Raw genomic sequence first — 27126 nt, 5'->3', positions numbered from 1 at the left:
GAGGGTCTTGCTATGTTACTCAGGCTGGTCTCGAACTCCTGGCCTCAAGCAATCCTCCCATCTCAATCTTTTAAGTAGCCAGAATTAACAGGCACAAGTCACCACACCCAGCTCCAAGTCCATACTCTTACATACTCTACCACACTGCCTCCCACACTGAGCAGTTCCACTTGTCCTGTTTTTTTGCAATCTAAGAGACAGCCTGGAGAATTTATCTGATGAGAACTATCACATCTGGACAGAAGTAAAAGAAGAAGGCAAGTTCCAGAACAAGGAGGTGACAGCACTTCATTTACTAATGAAGCATCTCTACCACAGGAAACCAGGCAGCTCTCAGAGCAGAAAGTGAAGTGGAAGGAATAATTCCTTGGGCCTCAGTCATGCTCATCCTTAGGGGTTTTAAATCCATCGCTATGGCAAAAAGTAGTGTCTCATCTCATTTTCTAAGGCTAAAATGCTTCCAAATACCTTATTCTATTCCCTGTAATTCATATATTATATTTTACTTTCTTCCCCAAATACTACAGAATTGAAAAGAGTAGATTTAAAAATACAATGACACTTAGGAAAGTAAAGAAAGCTGATTTTATATTGAACAATCATCAGATTAAAAATTACTTATTGAGGCTGGACATGGTGGCTCATGCCTGTAATCCCAGCACTTTGGGAGGCCGAGGCGAGGCGGAGGCCAGCCTGGGCAACAAAGTGAGACCTCTTCTCTACAAAAAAAAAATTTTAAAGTGAGGCAGGAGGATTGTTTGAGCCCAGGAGGTCACGACTGCAATAAGCTGTCATCGTGCCACTGCACTCCCACCTGAACGACAGGAGTGAGACCCTGTCTCAAAAAAAAAAAAAAAAAAAAAGTACTTAGTGATCTGGATATGTACAAACAAGACTAGAAGAGAAAACGTAGAAAAGAAATTCTGATTTATAAACTTCTGTGCAACTGTACAATATATTACTTTATAATGTATTGATTTTTTAAAAACTATTCTTCTCACAAAGTTGATTATTAAAATGAAAAAAAGCAAGCTACCAAATAGTAAAGTACCTTCCTATTTGTTTAATATACACACCCACCATGCACATATAACTATATGCATACACAACATGAACACAAATATTAACAAAGTCTGGAAAATATATAGGGTTAATTAACACCTATTGATTCCGGATAGGTGTGACTGGGAAATTATGTACGTTTGTTTTCTTCTGTTTGCTTGCTTACATTTTTATATTTTCAATAATAAAGATATGATTGCTTACATAATAAGGAAAAAGTTAATTTTCACTTAAATGTTAAGGCCAGGTGCAGTGGGTTATACCTGTAATCCCACTGCTTTGGGAGACCTAGGTGGGAGGACCACACAAGGCCAGGAGTTAGAGACCAGTCTGGGCAACACAGCAAGAACCCATCTCCACAAAAAATTTATTAATAAAAAATTAGCTGGGTGTGGTGGCTCACACCTGTAGTTGTAGCTACTCAGGAGGCTAAGGCAGAAGGATTGCTTGAGCCCAGGAGGTCGAGGCTGCAGTAAGCCATGACTGCGCCATTGCACTTCAGCCTGGGTGACACAGTGAGCCCCTGACTCAAAAACAAAACAAAACAACTTTAAATAGAAGCTCATTGTGGCAGTGTACATAACAGGAAAAAACTTTAAACAACCTAAATATCCTTTAACAAATGGGGAACAAATAATTTCAGTTCTAAGATGGAATACTATAAACAGTTTAAATGAAATAACTACAAATATGTAGCTATAGATACTTCAATAAGACTAGATAGATCTAAACACATTTGTGGAGTAAACAAGCAAGTGGTAGAACAATAATAATATAATAATCACATAAATGTTTTAAAACACAACAATCTAGAATACTGGTAATACGTATCAGTGATATAATATATATCCTGAAAAGAGACAGGAAAACTATACACACCAAATATCTGTTACTAGTTAGAACAAAAGAGGAGAGAGGAATTAAACTGGAGAGTGGTACAAAGGAAATTTCAATTATGCTTATTAACATTTCAGCTCTTTTAAGAGAAAAAGGGAAAGAACTTCAGGTGCAGGCATTTGTCAGTGGTGGCAGGATCGCACGTTTGTCATACTTATTCTCTTCTTTTTCTAGATTTTAAAATTTTTTCTTCACACAAAAAAATCGTATTTCACATGTTCAAGTGTATTTTAAAATTAAAAATACCATGGTCAGGCGCAGTGGCTCATGCCTGTAATCCCAGTACTTTGGGAGGCCGAGGTGGGCAGATCACCTGAGGTCGGGAGTTTGAGACCAGCCTGACCAACATGGAGAAACCCCGTCTCTAGTAAAAATACAAAAATTAGCCAGGTGTGGTGGCGGGCACCTGTAATCCCGGCTACTTGGGAGGCTGAGGCAGGAGAATTGCTTGAACTGGGGAGGCAGAGGTTGCAGTGAGCCGAGATAGTACCATTGCACTCCAGCCTGGACAACAGAGCAAGACTCTGCCTTGAAAAAAAAAAAATTAAAAATATCAAACCATAGTTTCTTAAACAGCATATACATACAAGGAGTTGTAACACTGCACATCTCAACTGTACAAGAAACATGTGAAGCCTGTTTCCCATTTGGCTGAACTGTCACACGCTCTTCACCTGTCACCAAGTCACATGGCACACCCTAGAAAGACAGAAAAAAACCTAGAATTAGTGAAAATAATGCAAAAATACATTTTGGATATTTAACAGGGTGTTCTCTCCACTACCACCAAATTAGATTGTTTCACAGTTAAAACATAATGTTCCCACGGCCGGACACGGTGGCTCATGCCTGTAATCCCAGCACTTTGGGAGGCTGAGATGGGCAGATCACAAGGTCAAGAGATAGAGACCATCCTGGCCAACATGATGAAACCCCATCTCTACTAAAAACAGAAAAAGTAGCTGGGAGTGGTGTTGCACACCTGTAGTCCCAGCTACTCGGGAGGCTGAGGCAGGGGAATTGCTTGAACTGAGAGATGGAGGTTCAGTGAGCTGAGATCATGCCACTGCACTCCAGCCTGGAGACAGAGCAAGACTGTCTCAAAAAAAAAAAAAAAATTCCCAATGCTTTTTTCCCTTTTATAAAAAATAAAGTAAAATAAGAGCCACTCTCTTACACAACTTGGGTAAACCTGGAAACATCTCAAATCAGCTAAATCCTCAGGTAACAAAAGCATGAGACACTGCAGCAGTTTCACATTTTAACTTTGTACATCTCTGAACTATCTGACTTCATTAAAATGAGTTGTTTCTATATTCAAGAAGGACATTATAAATACAATTTAAGAATGTAAAGACCTCCTATTATAATTCCCTGAGAGGGACCAACATTAATGCTTTATCAGGGTGATCAACCATTCTGGTTTGTCTAGGACTAATGGGTTCCCCAGAATGGAGGACTCTTGGTGCTAAATCTGGAGAAGTCCAGGCAAACTGGGATGGCTGGTCATCATAATAGCCTGAATCTAATCATGGGGAAACACCAGACACATCCAAACTGAGACAGTTCACAACACAACTGACCTATAGTCTTCCAAAATGTACAGGTTATGAAAGACAAAGGAAGACTGAGGAACTGTCCAAGATTAATGGAAACTAGAGATATGACAACTAAATACAGTGTGAGACCCTGAAAAGAACCCTGGAGGGGTGGAGGATGGGGTGTAATTGGACAATTGATAAAATTTGAATATGGATTGTGTATTAAGTAAGAGTAATCTATCAATATTAAATGTCCTGCTTCAGACAAATATCCTGTGGTTACGTAAAAGTCTGTTCTGAGGAAACATATTCTCAAGTATTTACAGATAAAGAGGTATTATGTATGTAAATTGCTCAAACTGTTCAGAAAAAAAAAAAAGAGAATGCAAATTACCTACCAAAACTGGTTAAACTCACATTATATAAAGTCATAGTAAAACAATGAACCAAAATGTAGCCCATTTAGTGAAAATGATGCCTCAGACTACAGGGCTTCAGTCCTTTCAGTTTTGAAAAGGTGGCTTCAGTCTTTATCATTAGTTCTAGCTGATAGCATCAGAGGTCTAATCTATAAAAGATAAATTAAATATCATAGAGTAGTGCTTAACTCTGATGGGGCAAAGGACTACAGAGTTTTGAGTATAGCAACAATATTTTATTTCTTAAAAAAGTAAGTGAAGCAAGTATCATAAAATGTAAAGATACAATGAGGTGGTGTAATAGGTTCAAGCTTATTTGTATGTTACTTTCTGCATTTCTCTACATATGTAAAATGTTCTTCAATATTGTATTTCATTCACTGTACTGGCACATGTTTTCACGTTTTTGTATCTCTGAAATCAAGATGCATCTTAAGAATTGATAGAGCTGGGCACGGTGGCTCACGCCTGTAATCCCAGCACTTTGGGAGGCCAAGACGGGCAGATCACGAGGTCAGGAGATTGAGACCATCCTGGCTAACACGGTGAAACCCCGTCTCTACTAAAAATACAAAAAATTAGCCAGGCGTGGTGGCGGGCGCCTGTAGTCCCAGCTACTGGGGAGGCTGAGGCAAGAGAATGGCATGAACCCGAGAGGCGGAGCTTGCAGTGAGCCAAGATCGCACCACTGCACTCCAGCCTGGGCGACAAAGCGAGACTCCAACTCAAACAAACAAACAAAAAAGAATTGATAGCATGTCAGAGTCAGTTGGTAGCATCTTTTTCTTTCTTAACTGTACATAAAATAATGGTACATCTTACAATTGACAGCCTCTTAGATACAATGAAATATGGTAATTTCTTGTTAACAGTAAATTACTACAAACATCTTTTCCCACTCCCACCAAAAAAGAAAATTATGAAAAAAATGAGCAAATATTTGGTAATATACTGACAGCAGCATTACTCTTTTCGAAGATCTCATGTGCCAGTAATTTTAGAGGGCCACAATACACTCCAGACTTTGCTGAGAAGTATTTCTGGATTGCGTGATAAGTCTTTCCACTGTTTGTGGGGCCTGAATGAAATATTATCTTCCGCTGCATGGCTCTAGCATCTGGGTACCTAAAACATGAGTAGGTAAACAGCTTAATCCATTAACCTCAAAATCCATCCTGGCAAAGACAGCAAACGAAACTAATTCCAAATGAAATATCCTCTTAATATGTTCAAAGATCAAGTCTTTGAAAAACTAAACAATGGGTTTCATATCCACATTAAAATAATGACTGGTTTCCAAGAATAGCATTTACTAACTAGAGGACAGAAAAACCCAAATGCAAATTCATGTCTTGGAAATTTTTCCCATTGTACAAATCTCTTTTTCTCAGCGGTTACTAAAAATAAATTTAAGCTGCTATCAGTTCCATACTATGTTCACATCATTCCCACAGCTCTAAACACATGACTCTAAAGGCAAACATTCCCAGGCCCCTGAATTCCAACATACACAAATATAATAACAGAGTCTTCTACCTCTGGCCATAGTGGAATAACTGGCACTAGACTTGCCCTCCCACTAAAAACAAGTACAGGCGAGGCATGGTGGCTCACGCCTGTAATCCCAGCACTTTGGGAGGTCAAGGCAGGAGGATCCCAGCACTTTGGGAGGTCAAGGCAGGAGGATCACTTAAGGTCAGGAGTTCGAGACCAGCCTGGCCAACACGGTGAGACCCCGTATCTATTAAAAATACAAAAATTAACCAGGTGTGGTAGCACACGTCTATAATCCCAGCTACTCAGGAGGCTGAGGCAGGAGAATCACTTGAACCTGCGAGGTGCAGGTTGCAGTGAGCCGAGAATGCACCACTGCACTCCAGCCTGGGTGACAGAGTGAGACTCTGTCTCAAAAACAAACAAACAAACAAAAAAATCAAGTACAAAGCGGGGCAAAATACATGCAATAAATGTGTGGGGACATGGGCCACAGGCAGTGCAGGACTGCAATCCTTGAAAGAAAAGAACACTTGGGATGAGCCGTACTGCACCCCAGCAAGGCATAGGGAGGTGGAACCCAAGCAGAATATGACAGTCCCAGTGAAGCGAGCAGCAGAGATTAAGTTCAGAGCTGCTTCAGCAGCTAAAATGTGAAGAACAGACTGTGGAAGAGAAGGGTGCATAGAAGGAGAGCCCAGAAGTCTGTGTGGGGGTTCCCTGTGAGTTCCTGGCCAAGGGCTGGGCTAACCATGTACAAGGTAAGAATCGGCAGGGTCTAGGAATGAGCAGCCTACCAAGGGTTTGAGTGGAAAGTCTCAAAGACATCTCAAGTGCTAGGTGATGTTGCAGTTCCAGCCATGGTGGAAAGAACTCATTAACACCCAGGCGCTCAGCTAAAACACCAGGAAGGCCATAGCTTACACTTAAGGACAACATCCTTAAGTCAGGGCTATTCTAGATCTGCCCTAATAAAACCTAAAACCACACTCAATCCGGATCAAGGTGAGATACCAGTGAATTGCCTAAAAGAGTTAACTGCCTCTTTTTATTTTAGGAAAACAACCTAATCCAGACTCCTTATAATTTGTTATCTAGAATACAATAAAAAAAAATAATGACCACGAATCATCCAAGATTAGAAACTGAAAATTTCAAATCCACAAATGGAGAAACTAACCAGTTAGGTGGTATTCTTAAGTCACTGATTTTACGTAGATCATCCGTACAGTCCAACACAGGAAATATTTGTTTGGCATGTCTCAAGAAAAATGGGAATAAATCATCCGCATGAGCTGGAAAATAAAACACTGTATTAACATGTGCAATCTACATAAAATTCGTAACTAAATTTAGTGAAATCTTTTTTCTTAACAAGCTAAGTTGTGGGGGCATTGCCAGGGTAAAAAGAAAAGTCCTCTCTGGGCACAGTAGCTCACGTCAACAATCCCACCACTTTGGAAAGCTGACCTGGAAGGATGGCTTGAGCCCAGGAGGTTGAGGCTACACACTGAGCTGAGACTGAGCCACTGCACTCCAGAGCCTGGGTGACAGAGTGAGACCGTGTCACAAAAAAAAAAAAAAAAAAAAAAAGGAAGAAAAGAAAAAAAAAAGTAGAAAAGTCCTGAGGTTACAGGCCTTATCCTTTTCTTGGATCTTGTTTTGTCTTACTTTTTCCTTTTAATTTATATTTTCAGGAAATTGGCTAGCAACCAGCACGTTCTACTCCTTTAGTACAAACAGGCAAAGATTAGCATTGGCAAAAGTTAAATTAAAAATAAAGAACCTAGACATGTACATTACAGAGATGAAGGCGCAAACATTTTTTAAACTTCGAAAACCACAGACAGGCAAAACGTGTTTGTTCCTCAGCAAGAATTCTCCACATCTTAGTGGCTCTGAGAGGAGGCTGGGGCATGTCCCATTCTGTGTTGTATCCTCAGTGCTGGGCACAAGGTACAGGTCTAAGAGTCAAATACATAACCAAAGCCAAACTGCCTGTGGGAATGAAATTATGATATTTTGACTTTTTTTTTTCTTTTATAGCAAGAACTTTGTCCTGATATGAGGGAGAAGGAAGCCAGTGGCAAAAACAGATGGAATCTGCTATGCACTAATTCTAACTTGTGTGAGAGCTTATTTCACTGGGCCCCAGTCTTCCTCCAGTCTAAGACATATGGGTGATGTAATAACCAGCTCAGGGACCCAATATAAAAGCAAACAACCTAGAAGTCATCCTGTCAAAGCACTGAATTATTTACAGAGGATGTTACCAGACCCACTCTAAACCAAATAAGCCCTTCTAGAGAAATGAGCATGAAGTATGAGAAGAAATAGAAGGTATGTTCAATAGGATTTTTAAAAGTCTCTAAACACTTGCCTGCACCGAAGCAAATATCATTCAAAACAATGTGAATGTCCACATCCAGGGAATGAGACTGCATAATATAATTTCTAAAGCTTATGAAAGCTTGGTGGAAGAGACGAGCTGTAGAAACACAAAATGAAAAGATGTAAGGTGTAGTTCTCATTTTAAAAAGCACACAGACACACCGCACCAAACTCATCAAAGAGTCTTTTTTTTCTTTTTTTTTTTTTTTTTTTTTTTTGGCAGTACAGCTGGTTTATTATGATCTGGGCTAAAACTGAAGTCCTAGCACAGCATGAAGGAAGGCCGCAGCTGCAGCTCCTCTGCCGTGCAGTATGGCTCACCAGGTGAGCCTCGCCAGTCTCCCACTCAGCCAGAAGCAAAGGGCAGGGACGTGTCTCCAGACTACAACAGCCAGGTCACATGAGGGGTCGTACAGTCCTGACCAAGCTGTACCGTAAGAGGTAATAAAATACCTCTATGAAGATGTTTTGGGCCTTACCATCAAGTCCATAATCAGCACCCAGTTTCTGAATTTCTTTCCTCTTGTAAAATTTGTCTAAGACCTTCTTTACTTCATCTAGAAGAGAGATGTCAAAATTTAACGTTTCCTTATCTTAGATAAATGCTGAAAAAAAAGCAAAAGAAACTTGAAGCAATAACACTAAAGGCAGCAGTCTAATGAGTGTTGCAAGAACTAGAAGGTTTTAGTCGATCCTTCTTTATGAATTCATATGCGATGGGAGTGTTAAGAAAAATGATCGAGTTGGCCGGGCGTGGTGGCTCACGCCTGTAATCCCAGCACTTTGGGAGGCTGAGGTGGGCGGATCACGAGGTCAGGAGATCGAGACCATCCTGGCTAACATGGTGAAACCCCGTCTCTACTAAAAATACAAAAATTAGCTGGGCCTGTTGTTGGGCGCCTGTAGTCCCAGCTACCCAGGAGGCTGAGGCAGGAGAATGGCATGAACCCGGGAGGCGGAGCTTGCAGTGAGCCGAGATGGGCCCACTGCACTCCAGCTTAGGAGACAGAGCGAGTCTCCGTCTCAGAAAAAAAAAAAAAAGAGAAAAATGATCGAGTCAAATAATGCAGCACCCTGTTATACCATAGAGGAATGAGCAATGCACTCTGGGATCAGAGGCAGCCTCAAGCCTTCACCAGGCCACTTATAGGTAGAGAGCCACACTGTCATTCACTTATAACCATTCTGCACATCCAAACAGTGAGCAGCTAAAACACATCCAGAAAGACAACCAATATAGCAAGGACCAGATCCTCATGCTTAAGGAAGCCAGGCTGATGTTAAGTTTGAGGATGATGATTTCAGGGATAAAAGATTACACTTGTTTTGTGCTAGATGGCATAACTAAAGTCAGTGGGAGCAGATTTCAGTGGAATTTATACAAGAACTTCCTAACAATTAGAACAGTGAAAAGTGAGAGCTCCTTGCCAATGGAATTACTCAAGCAAGGGTTAGATGACTGTCAAGGGTGACGGCAGAGAAATGTCTATGCTATTGGGAGATAACATGCCACTATGAATCAATAATCTTACAGGTAAAAGTATTTTAAACTAATCAAGCTGAGATTGTATTATGGTTGTATATGTTAAAATACTACAGCATTATTCAATAAACATTTTACTGACTCAGTCACACACTATGTATTTCTAGGAGGAGAAGCCACAACGAGGACCCAGCCTTTACCCATGAAATTCAGAAAGGCCAAGTGACCTGTATTTTTACCTTTCACAAATGTGCCAACCACATTTTCACACAGTCCAACACACACAACACTCATTGAAGAAATCAAGCCTGAACAAAGCATTCCACTAATAAAACTTTGTTTGACAGAATGAGGAAATTTCAGAATCACTAGATCTGCCCACAATTAAATATGAGATACACATACACACTGTGTGTGTGTGTGTGTGTGTGTGTGTGTGTGTGTGTGTATTTATATTTCAGATCACAGGCAGATTTCTGGGTCTCTGTTACTTTGTGCCGGGTAGGAACAACAGTTTCTTTTTTTCTTGGAGACAGTGTTTCACTCTTGTTGCCCAGGCTGGAGGGCAATGGCGCGATCTCAGCTCACTGCAACCTCCGCCTTTCGGGCTCAAGAGATTCTCCTGCCTCAGCCTCCCAAGTAGCTGGGATTACAGGCATGCATCACCATGCACCATGCCCGACTAATTTTGTATTTTTAGTAGAGACAGGGTTTCTCCATGTTGGTCAGGCTGGTCTCGAATTCCTGACCTCAGGTGATCTGCCAGCCTCAGCCTCCCAAAGTGCTGGGATTACAGGCGTGAGCCACTGCACCTGGCCAACAGTTTCTTGGTATCAAGGGTAGAAAAACCAATGACAAATAAAAGATTGGAAAAAGGCACATGCCATCATTGCTTGGGAAAATTCTGCTGACCTATAAACTCGATACAAACTAAAGACAGATCACATTTATTTAGAATTAACCTATTTTCTGTGACTAATACTACGGTGTTATATAAGATTCATGCTGCTTTACTCAAATTAAAATGCTTCCAAAATGTGAAATTTCTCATTATGCTAAGTAAAAGAAACCAGTTACAAAAGACCACATACTATATGACACTATAAATATGAAATACACAAAACAGGCAAATCAACAGACAGAATGTGGATTAGTGGTCATCTGGAGCTAAAAAAAAAAAAAAAGACACTGGGGACTGGGGAACTAGAGAGTGACTTGCTAACAGATATCAGGTTTCTTTTTAGGGTGATAAAAATGTTCTAAAATGAAATTATGGTGATGATTGTACAATCCTGCAAATACACTAAAACCCAGTGAATTATACACTTTTAAAGGGTGAGCTTTCTAGTATGTAAATTAAAATTGTATCTTTCTTTTTTTATTTGAGACAGGGTCTCACTCTTGTCACCCAGGCTGGAGTGTGGTGGTGCAATCTCGGCTCACTGCAACCTCTACTACTACCCAAGCTCAAGCAACCCTCCCACCTCAGCCTCCCAAGTAGCTGGAACTACAGGCACACACCATCATGCCTGGCTAATTTCTGTATTTTTTGTAGAGATGGAGTTTTGCCATGTTGCCCAAGCTCGTCTTGAGCTCCTGGGCTCAAGCGATCCACCCTCCTGGGCCTCCCAAAGTGCTGGGATTGCAGGCATGAGACACTGCGCCCAGCCTAGTCTTTTTAAAAGAACATTCTGACTGCAGGTAGAGAATAGAATGAAGGGATCAAAGGCATATGAGGAGACACATAAGGGGCTATATGTGCAGTCCAGTCAAAAGATGGAAGCTGGCAATTTAGACTAAGCTGGTTGCAGTGGAGAATGAGGGAAATGAATGAATCCAACATTTATGAGGTAGAATCAACAAGACTCATTAACTGGGCTTTCTCTGATTGTTAGATGTAGGGGTGAGGGATGGAAGAACAAAGACTACCAGGTTTTGACCTGAGCACCTGGAGGAGCAGGCTGAGGGGAAGGTAAGTTGTCTTGACATGCTAAGGTGAGGTGTGTGTAAGAAAGACAAGTGGAGACACCTGGTAGGCAGCGAGATATATAGGTCCAGGGTGAAGGAGAGAGGTCCAGGGTAGAGACAAAGATCTGAGAGGAATACTGAATTAGTGAGGGGAGAGAGAGAATGAGACACCCCATAGACAGCACAGAATAAGGCAGCAAGGTGATGCAGGACAAAGCCTTTAAGTACCTCAACTTTTTGGGTTATGAGTAGGCAAAAGAGATTGAGAAGTGACAGCTTCTTGTCCTGATTGCTAAGCTAAGTGGAAATCTGACACCTTAACCACATGGCTATATCAGAGTGTAGTAATGCACCATCTTCTGTAGCCCCTCCTGCCATGCTGAAAAATCATTCTAGTAAATTCAACATCTGGACCAATCCCAGTCAAAGGAGATGAAAAATCACCTGGCACACAGACCCAATGAAGTATCTAAGGATTCTCCACCAGAAGAAAATCTAGTGCTGACAAACCCATGTCTTTATTCTATCTTCTTACAGGAAGCAGCAAAGACATTTACATTTTCAGGTGAATTGGAATAGCTGCAGAAAATAAGAATTTATCAATATTTGAATACAATAAGGCAAATTATCTCATCCAAATTACCTTATGCCTTCAAATAATATAAAATAATGGAAAATTGTTCTTTAATGGGTAAACTATTGTTTGAGTTTCAACTCTGCAAGATGAAAAAGTTCTCATCTATTTCGCGACAATGTCAATATACTTAACGCTAGTGAACTATGTGCTTAAAAACAATTAAGACTGGCTGGGTGCAGTGGCTCAGGTCTGTAATCTCAGGGCTTTGGGAGGCCATGGCAGGAGGATCCCTGGAGCCCAGAAGTTTGAGACCAGCCTGGGCAACATAGCAAGACCCCATCTCTACAAAAAATTAAAAAATTATCCAGGCATGGTGGTGCACGCCTGTATTCCTAGCTACTTAGAAGGCTGAGCCAGGAGGATTGCTTGAGTCTGGGAGTTGGAGGTTACAGTGAGCTATGATCATACCACTATACTCCAGCTTGGGTAACAGAGCAAGACCCTGTCTCTAAAAAAAAAAAGTAAAGAAAAAAAAACTAAAAAAAAGTTTAAAAGAGTAAATTTTATGTATTTTTACAATTTAAAAATAAATAATAGTATAATTACATTATTAAAATAACACATTCTCTGCTATGGTTTGAATGTCTTCTCCAAGACTCATATTGAAATTTAATTGCTATTTTAACAGTTGAGAGGTGGAACCTTTAAGAGGTGATTAGGACATGAGGAGTTTGCCTTTGTGAGTGGATTAATGCCATTATCACAGGAGTCAGTTATCACAGGAAAAAAAGGATAAGTTCAGCCCCCTTTCTCTGTCTCACAGGCTCATTTGCCTTTCCACCTTCCACCATGTGATGATGCAGCCAAAGGCCCTCATCAGATCCCGGCTCAGAACCATGAGTCAAATACACCTCTATTGTTTATAAATTACTTAGTCTCAGGTATTATGTTATAACAGCAGAAAATAAAGACAGTCTCCCAACACCAAGTAAAGTGAAAGGCCTTGCTCAACACTGGAAGAATATGTCAAAGAATAACATATACTGTGAGTTCCCTCACATGTTTAGTGAAAGTACTGTATTTCTGCTCTGAAAAACATATTGTAGTCTATATTTTAGATTTACAATAGGAGGCACCAATCAATGTCGCTTGTTGAAGTGAGACATTTCTCCTCCTATTCCTGGAAACAATTCTGGATAGCATTTCCTCAATCTCCCAGTTTCATATGGTCAGAGGAAACTCCCTTACCTCCCTAATCATCCCGAAACTCACCTTGAAAACATTTACATGCCTCTCTGTCAACGAATCCATCCAAACTTAAGTTTTGCTGAGCAAAGCCCGCTGCCACTAACTGATGCTACCCTCTTCTTTTCTCTCTGGAGCCGGGGACACCCTACCTTGTTCTAGACCTTGTCATGTTCTACCTTGTATTACAGTTCACTTTCCATACACGTGTCCTCCCCCACGATACCGTTACGTTTCTTAAGAGGGGATCTGGATCTGAGTCTGGTTCCTCTTGGCAACCACCACACAGCCTAACAGCGTGGTATGAGTCGGCGCCTCCTCAATGACAAAGAATCCTAAAAGGAGTCTCCGCTGGCTTTTCACTGCCACATCCCATTCGGGGGTGGGAGAGAAACAAAGAATGCAAGAAAGAGCGGGCGTCCACCTAACAACTCAAAAAAGTCAAATCTTCCCAACACATGAGTGTCTAAACCATTCAGAGAGCAGGGCAGTAAAAGGGAAAAGGCCGCTTCTGGGACGAGGCGTTAAGAATTAATCAGACACAGTCCCAAGCCGTTTGAGGGGCTCACACACCAGCGAAGGAGGCAGACACTGAGAGGCACGATGACAACACTCGATGGGACCTCGGATCCCCAGGGGAAGGGGATGTAGCTTCCTCCCAACCAGCTTCGGCCCAGCAGACACCACCCTCTGCCGCCCTCAGTAGTTCCCGCACTCACTCTTGTCCAGAGGCCGGGTTAGCTCGGCCCCGACGTCGCCGTCGGCGCTGGGGCCCTGAGGTTTCACAGTCAGGGGCACGAACAAGGACGTGTTTGGTATTTTGGAGCCACCGGAGGCAGAGGAGGAGGCGGTGGCAAGGACAGAAACTTGCCCCAGAACCCCGGGAAAGGGCCCAAAGTGGGGACGAAGGGCAGAGCAGATGGCTGCCCGGTGGCCAGCCTGGCGCCCCGCCGGGAGCCGAGCCCACAATAGGGCACGGGAGAAGGACATCGAGGCCGCAGGTTCTACACTGTCTGACAGCAGCCGCGGACACGGCGGCGGACAGTGACGCGCACCTCCAGCGCCTGCTGTCCAGAAAGACCCAGGCCGAGCAGGTAAGCTGCCCGGGAAAACGCCTGACCGTTAAGGAAAACGCCGTGCCGTGAGGGTGTTCTTTCAGGGAAAAAGAAGATTAGCAGGCAAAACCACTAGAGATAATTCTCGTTCTCTTTCTCTGTTTTGTTGGTGATTGGGACCAGCTTTCCCTAAAGAAGGGGAAATAATCAGGCATCTTTGGGATGTCATACATGAGCGAAGGGGGCCTGCTAGTCGTGTCACGTGATGCAAACTAGTACTTTGGTAAGCAAGTGTCCAGAAGCACGTGGGTGAGCAGTGAGAGAATGGGTGGTGGAGCAGCAACTGCGAATGCTCAGGGTACGAGTATGTCTTGCGGATTCAAACACTAAATAGCATTTCCCAAAAGTTTCTTGCATTGTTAACCGTCATTTCCTGATATGGTAACGTTAGCGATAATAACTTGATATGCCCCTCAGAAATGTTGCTGAGAAATACTGTTGCACTATTAAACCCCTTGTATTACGTAAGTACTTTTGCTTTAATGTGAGCAGTTTGCGTACATCATCCTAGCAGCTATGACCACATAGTTGTGACCACATGGCAAAAATACGTGCTCTGTACCCCAGCCATAGTTTCGTTCCATTGCATTTGTTGAATACCGTGTCCTCATGTGAGGCTGCAACATGTTAAATTCACAAGTTTAACCCGGGCGTGGTGGTTCACGCCTGTAATCGCAGCACTTAGGAAGGGCGAGGCCGGTGGATCATCTGAGGTCAGGAGTTCGAGACCAGCCTGGCAAACATGGTGAAATCCCTCTCTACTAAAAATACAAGAATCAGCCGGGCGTGGTGGTGCACACCTGTAATCCCAGTTACTAGGGAGGCGGAGGCAGGAGAATCGTTTGAACCTGGGTGCCAGAGGTTGCAGTGAGCCGAGATCGGGCCACTGCTCTCCAGCCTGGGCAACAGAGTGAGAGTCCGTCTAAAAAACAAAAAAAAATTCACAAGTTTAGCATCTCCATCCACATCTCTTTATACTTACATCATTAAGATCTTACAACTTGAAGGAACGTGTTATGTAATATACAATACTGTATGTCTAATAGGATTCCAGTAACAATTTGCCACGTGCCTTTGATTCACAAAATAATTTTTAAACATCAGGGATACAAGGAGACAGTCCTTTGCTTTCAAAGGTTCTGATCTGGTTTTGGTGGTAAGAACAGTATACGTTAAATAATGCACTTATTACTCTAATAGACTAATGGCAGTTCAAAGAAAGGAGCAATTTGAGAGTGGTAAGGAGATTTCTGCCAGACTTAAAAGTAAAACATAGAGAAGCAGTAAGTAAATTCTAGTCGGAGGAAACGATGTAAGCAGAGGCTTAACTAAGGAAAAGACATACTGAAAAAAATTTAAGTAACAGAGTTAACACAGACCTAATTCTATGGCTTACAGATAGTGATTATATTTTTGAGAAGAGAAATAATTCATTAGGAAGTACCTAGGATAGACTAGGATAAACACAAATATGCAGGGAGGAAAATTACAACTTTATCAACAGTTCTAGCTGAAGGTGGTAGATTCCTGTGTCTGAGTTATGATGGAGACCATGTATGTGGAATGAGAGGTTTTACAAGACTCCTTAGATAATGTAGTGAGTGACTAAATATGCTAGAAAATGTTAATAAACAATGATGTCTCGTCAGATTTGGAAACTAGGAGAATGAAGGATAAACCAAACATTTAATACGTAACTGAGGCAAGCACTATGTTGTTCCTTTTAATCTTTTAATATGCTTGACAACAATTTAGAGGTATTATTGTCGCCAGGTTAACTAACTTGCCCCAATAAGTGGTAGAGTCAGATACAAATCTAAATCTTTTTTTTTTTTCTTTTTTTTTGAGACAGTCTCACTCTGTTGCCCAGGCTGAAGTGCAGTGGTGCAATCATAACTCACTGCAACGTCCACCTCCCAGGCTCAAGCAATTCTCATGCCTCAGCCTCCCGAGTAGCTGGGACTACAGGCCTGCACCACAATACCTGGCTAATTTTTGTGTTCTCTTTAGTTTCACCATGTTGGCCAGGCTGGTCTCAGAACTCCTGGCCTCAAGTGATCCAGCTGCCTCGGCCTCCCAAAGTGCTGGGATTACAGGTGTGAGCCACCGTGCCCAGCCAGTCTTTCTGATTTCAAAGCAAATAGGTGGGCTTTTTGGACAGGAGCAGCATATTAGGCCAGAATCAACATTTGTACGAGTCTTTTTTTTTCTTTGGAAGGGTGATCCTGAACTCCTGGGCTCAAGCAATCCTGTGTCAGCCTCCTGAGTAACTGGAACTACAGGTGCATGCCACAGCACCTGGCAGTTACTAGTCTTACAGATCTAGCCCAACCCTAGTATAGTTTTACAGAAAAAAAATTCTCAAAACTATTTTAACTGTAATTTTGTTTGCACCTCCTTGCAGGTAGAAAATGCAATCTGAATTTTATGATAGCACATACAGGCTTTCCCTTTCAGCCATTCATTAAGTTCTACTATAAACATTGAAATGGGAAAATTCAATATAAAATTTTTGCTTTTACAAAAAAAGATGTCATATCTATACTGGTTATGTCATATTTATAGCAGTAAGTGTAATCAGCACCTAACACATATTAGAGCCTCTATAAATGTTTTATTTTGCTTGTTGAATGGATTAATGCAGTAACTATGTAACTGGTATCCTCCTATACTTTGCCGTAGCACCATAATGATCTTTTGAAAACACAAATCTGGTAAGTTACTCCTGCTTAGAGTCCTTTGGTGATTCTGAATAAATGTTCAGATAAAGCCCATATTCCATCGTATGGCATCCAGGTTCTGTCCTAAATTGGTTGGCCCTATATGCCTCTTCCAGCTTTATTTCTACTCCCCACATCTACCATTCTATTCATGCTGGAACTATACACCAGTTATATCATCGTTTCTTACCTCTGCACCTCTGAACACACTGGGTGCTTCTCTTACATATCACAGGTCCCAGTAGAGGCTCTATCATAGAATGAAAACTATCGTAATTGTGTCTCTGGGTCAGTGGTTCTTAAACATTAGAGTGCAACAAGATTGTTGGGCCCCATCCCTGAAGTTTCTGATTCAGTAGATCTGGAGTGGGATCTGAGAGTTTACATTTCTAAAACATTTCAGATGATGCAACTCTGCTGGTCTGAGACCACACTTTTGAGAACCACTGCTCTGGATTAAAGTTCCTTCAGGATAGGGCCAAGATAACACTTACTCCATTTTGCATTGCTATAACAGAACACCACAGACTGAGTAATTAGTAAAGAAAATGAATTTCTTTCTTTCAGTTCTGGAGGCTAGGAAGTCCAAGATCAAGAGGCTGGCATCTGGTGATGGCCCTCTTGACATAACCTGGTAGAAGGCATCACATGGCCAGAGAGCAAGACCTGTGTGTCAACTCAGGTTTCTCTTTTCTTACGAAGCCACCAGTCACATCATGGGGGACCCACACTGAGAACTTTTATCTAATCCTAATTACTTCCCAAAGGCCTCACCTCCAATCAATATATGAATTTGATGATTAAGTTCCAACACAAAAAATTTAGGGGACACATTCAAACCATAGCAAGCACTAACTGATAGTCTGTAAATATGCTAAATCCATGCATGAATACGGAAATAAATAGGAGAAGGGGAAAGGAAGTGGGAGAAGATAACCTAGGTGGCAGAAATAATACAAGTTAATTTCTTCTTCGCCTTTGCTTTTGCTGTTTTTTTTGTTTTGTTTTTTTTTTTTTTGAGACGGAGTCTTGCTCTGTCGCCAGGCTGGAGCGCAGTGGCGCAATCTCGGCTCACTGCAAGCTCTGCCCCCTGGGTTCATGCCATTCTCCTGCCTCAGCCTCCCGAGTAGCTGGGACTACAGGCGCCCGCCACCACGTCCGGCTAATTTTTTTTGTATTTTTAGTAGAGACGGGGTTTCACGGTGTTAGCCAGGATGGTCTCGATCTCCTGACCTCATGATCCACCCGCCTCGGCCTCCCAAAGTGCTGGGATTACAGGCGTGAGCCACCGCGCCCGGCCTGCTTTTGCTATTAACAAAATCTGGTGTAGGTTTCACAAAAGCACATCCTGTAGATTACTCTCTCATACCTTGTCTACCAAATTTTGTAAGTTGAAGTTTCTAGTATTTTTCTGACATTAAGGTTATCATGATCTAGATGCTAAACTGTTGCTTATCCTAAGTGAACTTTTAAGATTGACTCTTGGCCGGGCACGGTGGCTCACGCCTGTAATCCCAGCACTTTGGGAGGCCAAGGCAGGTGGATCACAATGTGTCCAGAGTTTGTTCCTTCCAGTGGGTTCGTGGTCTTGCTGATTTCAAGAATGAAGCTGTGGACCTTTGCAGTGAGTGTTACAGCTCTCAAAGGTGGCATGGACCCAAAGAGTGAGCAGCAGCAAGATTTATTATTGTGAAGAGCGAAAGAACAAAGCTTCCACAGCATGGAAGGGGACCCAAGCGGGTTGCTGCTGCTGGCTGGGGGCTGGGGTTGGGGGGTGGCAGCCAGCTTTTATTCCCTTATTTGTCCCCCACCCATGTCCTGCTGATTGGCCCATTTTACAGAGTGCTGATTGGTCCATTTTACAGAGCACTGATTGGTCCATTTTACAAATCTCTAGCTAGCCACAGAGAGCTGATTGGTGCATTTTACAAACCTCTAGCTAGCTAGAGTGCCAATTGGTGCGTTTTACAATCCTAGCTACAGAGTGCTGATTGGTGCATTTTACAATCCTCTTGTAAGACAGAAAAGTTCTCCAAGTCCCCACCCGACCCAGAAGTCCAGCTGGCTTCACCTCTCAGTGAGGTCAGGTGATCGAGACCATCCTGGCTAATAAGGTGAAACCCCATCTCTACCAAAAATACAAAAAATTAGCCAGGCATGGTGGCACGTGCCTGTAGTCCCACCTACTCGGGAGGCTGAGGTAGGAGAATCCTTTGAACCGGGGAGGCAGAGGTTGCAGTAAGCCGAGATTGCACCACTGCATTCCAGCCTGGGCGACAGAGCAAGACTCCATCTCAAAATTAAAAAAAAAAAAAAAAAAAGATTTAGTCTTAGAATCATGAAATGTTAGAGCTGGAAGGGATGGGGCACCTGTCAGACACATTTGTAGAACTTGTACAGATGGTACCCACGTGGTCCTGCTCTGTCTTGCTTTCTTTCCGGGGCATAATACCACTCCTGGAAAACCTTTGCTTTATTCTAATACTGAGCTGCATAACAGTTCTAATCCATAACTGTGTTATATTTTAGACCTGTATTTTTTTTCTAAATGAGAGCATCTTTAATTTTATAATCACTTGTTTTTGAAATCCCTTAGCTGTCTAAAAGCCTGGGCTCTCAAAAGAGCTAAAAAATCCCCTTCCTGGGAGCAACCAGGAAAGACTGACTTTTATCCTGAGACAATAAATGGGTACGACACGTGAACAGACATTGTAACAAAATTTTATCTTCCATCTATTTTCATAAGAGCTCATTTCATATTTTCTAAGTCATTTGTTTTCCCGTAAGTACTCTTATGCCCCACCACTTCCCCTATGTTTTTTTTTTTTTTTTTTTTTTTCCGTAGAGATTGGGGTCCCGTTATGTTGCCCAAGCTGGTCTCAAACTCCTGGGCTCAAGCGATCTTTCCACCCTGGCCTCTCAAAAGAGTTAGGCACCTGGCCACGTCTCTTGTTTATTTAATTTGCAGGCCCCCAAGAACTCATCCTAAGAGGGTAAAAGTTTTTCTTCCCCAGCAATATCAAAACAATGAGAAAATTCTTCATTAGTGACAGAAATAAAAATTTTAATGGTTTAGATCAGTGGTTCTCAACTCTGGGTAGATTTTTGAGACATGGTGTCTCTGTCACCCAAGCTACAGTGCAGTGGCATGATCACCTCAGTGTAATTTCAAATTCGTGTACTCAAGGTGTGTCCAGAGTTGGTTCCTTCCAGTGGGTTTGCGGTCTCGCTGACTTAAAGAACGGAGCCGTGGACCTTCGCCGTGAGTGTTACAGCTCTTAAATGTGGCACAGGCCCAGAGTGAGCAGCAGCAAGATGTATCGTGAAGAGTGAAAGAACAGAGCTTCCACAGTATGGAGGGGGACCCGAGCCGGTTGCCGCTGCTGGCTGGGGGGTGGCCAGCTTTTATTCTCTTATTTGTCCCCGCCCACGTCCTGCTGATTGGTCCATTCTACAGAGCACTGGTTGGTCCATTTTACAAACTTCTAGCCAGGCTGGAGTGCATTGGTGCGATCTCGGCTCACTGCAACCTCTGCCTCCCGGGTTCAAGCAATTCTCCTGCCTCAGCCTCCCTAGTAGCTGGGATTACAGGCATGTGCCACCACGCCCGACTAATGTATTTTTGGTAGAGATGGAGTTTCTCCACGTTGGTCAGGCTGGTCTCGAACTCCTGAACTCAGGTGATCTGCCCGCCTCAGCCTCCCAAAGTGCTGGGATTACAGGCGTGAGCCACTGTGCCCAGCCTGATTGGTGCGTTTTCACAAGCACTGATTGGTACATTTTACAAACCTCCAGCTAGCCAGAGTGCGTTTTACAATCCTAGCTAGAGTGTTGATTGGTGCATTCTACAATCCCCTTGTAAGACAGAAAAGTTCTCCAAGTCCCCACGCGACTCAGAAGTCCAGCTGGCTTCACCTCTCAAAGGGATCTTCCTGTCTCAGCTTCCTAAATAGCTGGAAATACAGGTGCAGGCCACCATGCCCAGCTCATTGTTAATTTTTTTGTAGAGATAGGGTCTCATTTTGTTGGCCAGGCTGGTCTCGAATTCCTGGCTTCAGGTGATCCTTCCGCCTCAGACTCCTGAAGTGGCTGGGATTACAGGTATTTTTTTGAGGTTGTTTTGTTTTTAATGCTTATGGCCCAGTCTCTGAGATTCTTATTTTATTGGTCAGAGTAGGACCCGGGCCTGGTTATTTTAAAAGCTTCTAAGGTGATTCTGATATGCAGCCAGGGTTGAGAACCAATGGATTAGACATTGTTCATTAAAGACACAAATTTCTTTTTCAGTTTATGACTTCTAATTAGCTGGCTGACTTTTGACTGAAATCACCAAATATTAAATTTGAATTTTTATTTTTCAAATTGGTTATGCTACAAAAAGTCTTGAGCAAAACGGATAGGCATCCTGTATATGACAGTTTTAAGCCAGCCTATTAGAAGCATTATATATCTATTTAAAATTGAAACCAGTAATATTTATAAAAATTCATTATCACAGTTACAGCTTCCTAAACTATTGAACAATACTATCCTCGACAATAAATCTAACGAGAAGAGATTTGAGAATAGAGCTATTTTAATCATGCAAACAGCAAGCTCAGTTTCTGTTTCAAATTCTTTATTATACATCATGGTTGCACAATTTGAGGCTGGTTAAATACAATTGGTTTTCAAAATCTCTTTGAATATTTTCTAGCTTACTACATGCAAATGACCATGAAAATATTTGGCATTTTAAAATTTTGAAACTCTGAATAGGCACTTACATGAAGGAAAACATTACCATTCATAGATATCCACATGTAGAACAGATGCTCCAGCACATGGTACATGGACCCTTTTGCCAGTAAAGTTGGTTCCTGACCATTTTATCAAAGTGCCATAGTAGTAAAACAGGTTTAAAGAAATGTAATTTGGGTTATTTAGCTTACTCATAAAGTAAGGTTAACTGACAAGACTTGCACTGAAGTGCATAAAAAATATTGGTACAAAAACCAATGAACCATAAGTGAAAGTAGTTTCCATACAGCAGGTTTCATTTTGGTTCCTACACTCCATTTAGTGTATTTGCGATCAGACCCCATGCATATGAATGGATGACTGCAATCTTCTTTTTTAGAGACTTAAAACAAATGACTTGAATTTAGTGTTAAAAAATTAAGAGACTAGATGAAGTTTCAATATGAGTTTAACTAGCCAAAGTTTGAGTTTAATAAACATGAAATTACCCAGATCTAGATAACTACATGCTTCACAGGTCCTCCTGAGTCCCCCATCCCAAAATTTTCCCCTGAAAAGAAAATGAATGTATGAAGAAAATAATACTTGCATACACATGGCAAAAAGATTCCTTAAATTGAAATATATAAATATGTTTCAAAGTATTTATGGAAAAAATAGTTTTAACAAATCTAAAATGCCAACCTAAGTCAACTCCACATTGCAGAAAACACACAACGGTACTACTGGAATATAGCAAAACTGTTACTTAATATGGCCAAAAAAAAGAAGGCCATAATGACCTGCCACATAATCCCTTGGGGAAAGAAATCTAATATTCATAGCACAGAAGACCTCAAAGAGGATAAAATTCTGGAAGCCATGGAATGGTACTCAGAAGTGCCTGCGGTGAAACACTCCATATGCTTTTCTCAAACACATATGTTAAAAACAAATGTAGTTCTCAAAAATATTGAGATGCCATGTTTTAAATCTCTGCAGGACACAAGAGGCCACTCAGGTTTTCTAATTTTATTTGAACACAAAATATTTAATTTTTTGCATGTAGAGAATAAGAGGTAATCATTAGCCTGAAAAAAGAGGATTTATAATCAACATTATGCAGAAAGAAAGCAAAATTACAAATACCAGCCTACTCACATGAAAATTTTTCATGTTTATGCTGATATATATCTGAGTGCTTATCATCAAAGTAGGAAGTTAAAAAAAAAAAAGGCAGCTTAACAAAGTTCCAGTGTTTCAAAGAAAGCACTTTTAAAAATGTATATACATGAACGAACATTTCATTATATCATAAAATAAATGCTGCGCTGTAAGATAAAGGAAGACTAACATATATGGAGTTTTGGCCTTTTTCCGCCCCCTCCAGCTGCAACCATCTTTAACCTGCTGAACTTAATCTCAAGGGTTACAGGAGTTTTTTGCTTTTCTTTTTTTCTCCTGTTCAGTTCACATTTCAGGCTGTTCGGCAGATGCCTGTGATTCTGGAGATTCAAATCGCTGGTGAAAGTTTGTTCTCTGTTTCCTCAGTTTTTCAGGAGCTTTTCTCCATAAAATTATCTCCTAGTAAACAAATGCAAGATATTAACAAATTAATGTTTGATATGATGCCTTATCTCTATGATGCCTTAAATTTTCACCATGGAAATCATGATTGCCACTTCAATTTTAACCATAATAAAATTAAATTCTTCCCTACAAAAGCCCTCCTCTTTTCCAACTTCTTTTCCACTTTCTTCCAGCTCTAATCTTGACTGCCCCTTCTACCTCTAGTGCTCCTATCACCAGCACCCATGCATTCCACCACCACCAATCCAATCTGTCAAGAAGTCCTATTGTTACTTTAAAGAATTCCCCAAATCCATCCTTTAATTGTTCATTGCCCTCATCCAAATTCAAGTTCTTGTCACTTAGATATTAAAACAGCTTCCTCAGAGGCAAGAGAGGCAGAGCCCTTTCTATCTAATCCTTTATTATCACTAGCAGGTTAATCCTCCAGCACATTGCTTGGATTGCTCTTTAGTAGTTCTCAGTGCCTCCAGGATAAATCTCCAAACAGGTATTCATGCCCCTCTATAACCTTTATCCAATTTACCAACATTATTCTCTTCCCTCCCTTGACCATTTTCCCCCATCGGCCAAACGGAGTTACTCTCTGCCTCCAATGCAATCCAAATAAACTCACCCTACATCTTCCCCAGTCTTCAAATCTCGATTTCTCTACCTAACTCTTACCCTAACCAATCCATCCTGAGAACTTCCCTCTTCTAAATTCCTAAAATTATTTGCTTCATGAAGTCATTATAGGCTTTTTTTTCCCCCAACATATCAGAATTTAAACATCCAAATGAGAGCACATGGGAAATAACAGACTTACCTCCAATAGTGCCATGATATGCAATTGATTTTGAAATTGTAAAAATCATATAATTTATTTCAAAGTTATAAATCATGTATGTTTAATTATACAACATTAGGATGGCAATACTGGAATAGGTTTTGTCTCTTCTAAATTACTGTCAAACTATTATTTAAGTATTCTGTTAGTTTATATTATTTTTCTTTTTCCCAGATATCTACAATGTGAGAACATGGAGGACAGATCATGTTTATAAAAGGTAGTTTTTGCATTTTTCACAGTACTTAGGACAGAGTAATTTCTAACTTAGCTTTGAACACTCAACTGACATTTAACTACATGTTTATTAATCTGATTCAGAATACAAAAGACCATTCTAATTACTATCTTCATTCAAAATTCACCAAAAGCTTTTAATTGATTTTCAAATAAGAACAAGTTTGTAATGAACACTTTATATTAAACAAAGAATTAGAGGCGGTTGGGCGCGGTGGCTCATTCCTGTAATCCCAGCATTTTGGGAGGCTGAGGCAGGCGGATCACCTGAGGTCAGGAGTTCGAGACCAGCCTGGTCAACATGGTGAAACCCAGTCTCTACTAAAAATAGAAAAATTAGCCAGGTGTGGTGGTGCATACCTATAATCCCAGCTACTCGGGAGGCTGAGGCGGAAGAACTGCTTGAACCCGGGAGGTGAACGTTGCAGTGAGCTGAGATCGCACCACTGCACTCCAGCCTGGGCAACAGAGCGAGACTCTGTCTCAAAAAAAAAAATTTTAAAAAAAGGATTAGAGGCTGGGCATGGTGGCTCATGCCTGTAATCCCAGCACTTTGGGAGGCCAAGGCAGGCGGATCACTTTAGGCCAGGAGTTTGAAACCAGCCTGGCCAACATGGCAAAACCCTGTCTCTACAAAAAAGAAAATACAAAAATTAACCTGTAGCAAGACTCTGTCTCAAAAAAAAAAAATTATTAGAATTCAGTCATCTCATGGACATTATGACAGAATTCTTTAAAAGGGATAAATCAGCAGGGCACAGTGGTACGTGCCTGTACCTCCCAGCTACTCAAGAGGCTGTGACTGGAGGATTGCTTGGAAGATCCCCATCTTAAAAAATAAAAATAGTAATAATAATAATAATAATGTATATTTGTTAAGAGAAAGATATTCAAGACACTACTGAGTAAAAATGCAAATTAAAGAATACAGCTGGGCACGGTGGCTCATGCCTATAATTCCAGCACTTTGGGAGGCCAAGGCAGGAGGATTGCTTAAGCCCAAGAGTTCAAGACCAGCCCGGGCAACACAGTGAGACTCTGTCTCTACAAAAAATTAAAAACAGTAAGAAAAAAAAAAAGCAATATCCGTAATATGATGTAAACACACATACACACATTAGTTGCAATGGTGGTGGAAATTCTGCTGACCTTTACTTCATTCTTTGTTCTTTATTGCCTTATTTTTTTCTAAATAAGCAGCAGGTATTGTTTTTATTAAAAAACAAAAACAAAAGAACTTGTAAGAGAAAACTAAAAGCCCTGAAAAATTATAGCTCATTCTGGAGTACTGCAGAATGATTGGGGAGGGATCTATCGTAGGATTCTATTCTCCTCTACTTCTTTATCTATCATACCCACAGTGTTTTTATTTATTTAGAAACTCCCACTCGCTCAGTACAGTGAAGCTTAGAAGAGTGCTTTCGAGGTATTTTTAGATCTGCCGCAGAACATAATACCAGCCTAAGTGGCACCATACCTGCTGTTTGAAGTACCTCCGGTCTTCCTCATCAACAAGCACTAAATTCAAAAAGTACCTTACTGAAAATTTTTTGTTCACATCTCTCATTGTTGGAGTTGGGTCATATCCTGCTAAAAATAGCCTTATTGGAATTGATTCACCTGAAAGAAAAGGAATTTCCACTTAATTCTAAAGATGATTAAATATAGTCACATAACAGGTAGGACTAAGCACTATAGAGTTGACACTAATGCTTCACATCCTCATGAGATGCAAAATAACAAAGACCAGGGTTCATCCTCAGTAGTACTGATATTTTGGGCTGAATAATTCTTTGTTGTGGGGAGGGTCCTATCCTTTGCAGGATGTTTAGCAGCAACCCTGGCCTCTACCCACTAGATACCAGTAGTACTCTCCAAATGTAACAGCCAAAAATATCTCCAGACAACACCAAACATTCATTGTGAGGTGAAGTTGCCCCTAGACGAGAACTACTGTTCTAGAGTCAGAATACCTGGCTTCAGATCTCAACCACTCATTGGTTGTGTGACCTTGGAAAAATCACTTACTCATTGTTTAAGTTCTTCATCTGTGAAATGGGGAATAACAATAGTATTCACAAGGAATGTGTAAGGATTATATGGGTTAATATACCTAAAAAACTCAAACAGTGCCAACAGATAAGTGCTCTATAAGTTGTTTTGGTATCTTCTTTCATGAAGTTTACCATAATTTCTAATCATGTGTATAAATTATTGAATACTTGTTACTCATATATTCAAAGCTAAAAACGGACAGAATGATGACATTCTTTTATTACCAAAAAGACTGTTATTCAGATTCTCATTGCTTCTGTTTTCCTAAGGGTAATTCTTTACATATTCTTTTTTTTTTTTTTTTTTTTTTTTTTTTTTTGAGATGGAGTCTTGCTCTCTCGCCCAGGCCGGAGTGCAATGGTGCGATCTCGGGTCAGTGCAACCTCCACCTCCTGGGTTCATCCAATTCTCCTGCCTCAGCTTCCCGAGTAGCTGGGATTACAGGCACCTGCCACCATGCCCTGCAAATTTTTTTTGTATTTTTAGTAGAGACTGGGTTTCACCATGTTGGCCAGGCTGACCAGTCTCGAACTCCTGACCTCAGGTGATCCACCCACCTTGGCCTCCCAAAGTGCTGGGATTACAGGCGTGAGCCACCGCGCCTGGCTTTTTTTTTTCTTTTTCTTTTTTTTTGAGGCAGGATCTCCCTCTGTCATTCAGGCTGGAATGCAGTAGTGCCATCTTGGCTCACTGCAACCTTGCCTCCTGGGCTCAAGTGAGCTTCCCACCTCCCAGGTAGCTGGGATCATAGGTGCATGCCACCATGCCTGGCTAATTTTTGTAT

General features: G+C 41.3%; 2 protein-coding genes across 14 annotated transcripts in view; both read right to left on the bottom strand.

The window, feature by feature from the left end:
• Positions 1–14652, bottom strand: part of SUPV3L1 (Suv3 like RNA helicase) — a 29425-nt gene extending 14773 nt beyond the window's left edge. For 2 of the 5 annotated variants that reach the window (XM_521497.9, XM_009458597.5), the window contains exons 1-6: positions 13797–14652; positions 8284–8361; positions 7794–7901; positions 6594–6708; positions 4876–5044; positions 2547–2658 (exon numbers count right to left, since the gene is read on the bottom strand). In XM_521497.9, coding sequence (XP_521497.2) covers positions 2547–2658; positions 4876–5044; positions 6594–6708; positions 7794–7901; positions 8284–8361; positions 13797–14067 — 853 coding nt within the window. In that variant the 5' untranslated portion in view covers positions 14068–14652. Of the gene's footprint in view, positions 1–2546; positions 2659–4875; positions 5045–6593; positions 6709–7793; positions 7902–8283; positions 8410–11699; positions 11835–13796 lie in introns of all 5 variants that reach the window. The other 3 variants (XM_063781851.1, XM_063781852.1, XM_063781853.1) reach the window with 3 other exon arrangements.
• Positions 14653–21513: 6861 nt separating this feature from the next.
• VPS26A (VPS26, retromer complex component A) overlaps positions 21514–27126 on the bottom strand; it is a 49184-nt gene continuing 43571 nt past the window's right edge. For all 9 annotated transcript variants that reach the window (XM_063780399.1, XM_063780402.1, XM_063780400.1 and 6 more), the window contains 2 exon segments: positions 25765–25907; positions 21514–23215 (listed from right to left, as the gene is read on the bottom strand). In XM_063780399.1, the coding sequence (XP_063636469.1) occupies positions 23102–23215; positions 25765–25907 (257 nt within the window). In that variant the 3' untranslated portion in view covers positions 21514–23101.

This window comes from Pan troglodytes, chromosome 8, assembly GCF_028858775.2.
Source record: "Pan troglodytes isolate AG18354 chromosome 8, NHGRI_mPanTro3-v2.0_pri, whole genome shotgun sequence".
NCBI classification, from domain to species: domain Eukaryota; kingdom Metazoa; phylum Chordata; class Mammalia; order Primates; family Hominidae; genus Pan; species Pan troglodytes.
The sequence above is the reverse complement of the archived record's forward strand: the minus strand, read 5'-3'. Positions and strand labels throughout refer to the sequence as shown.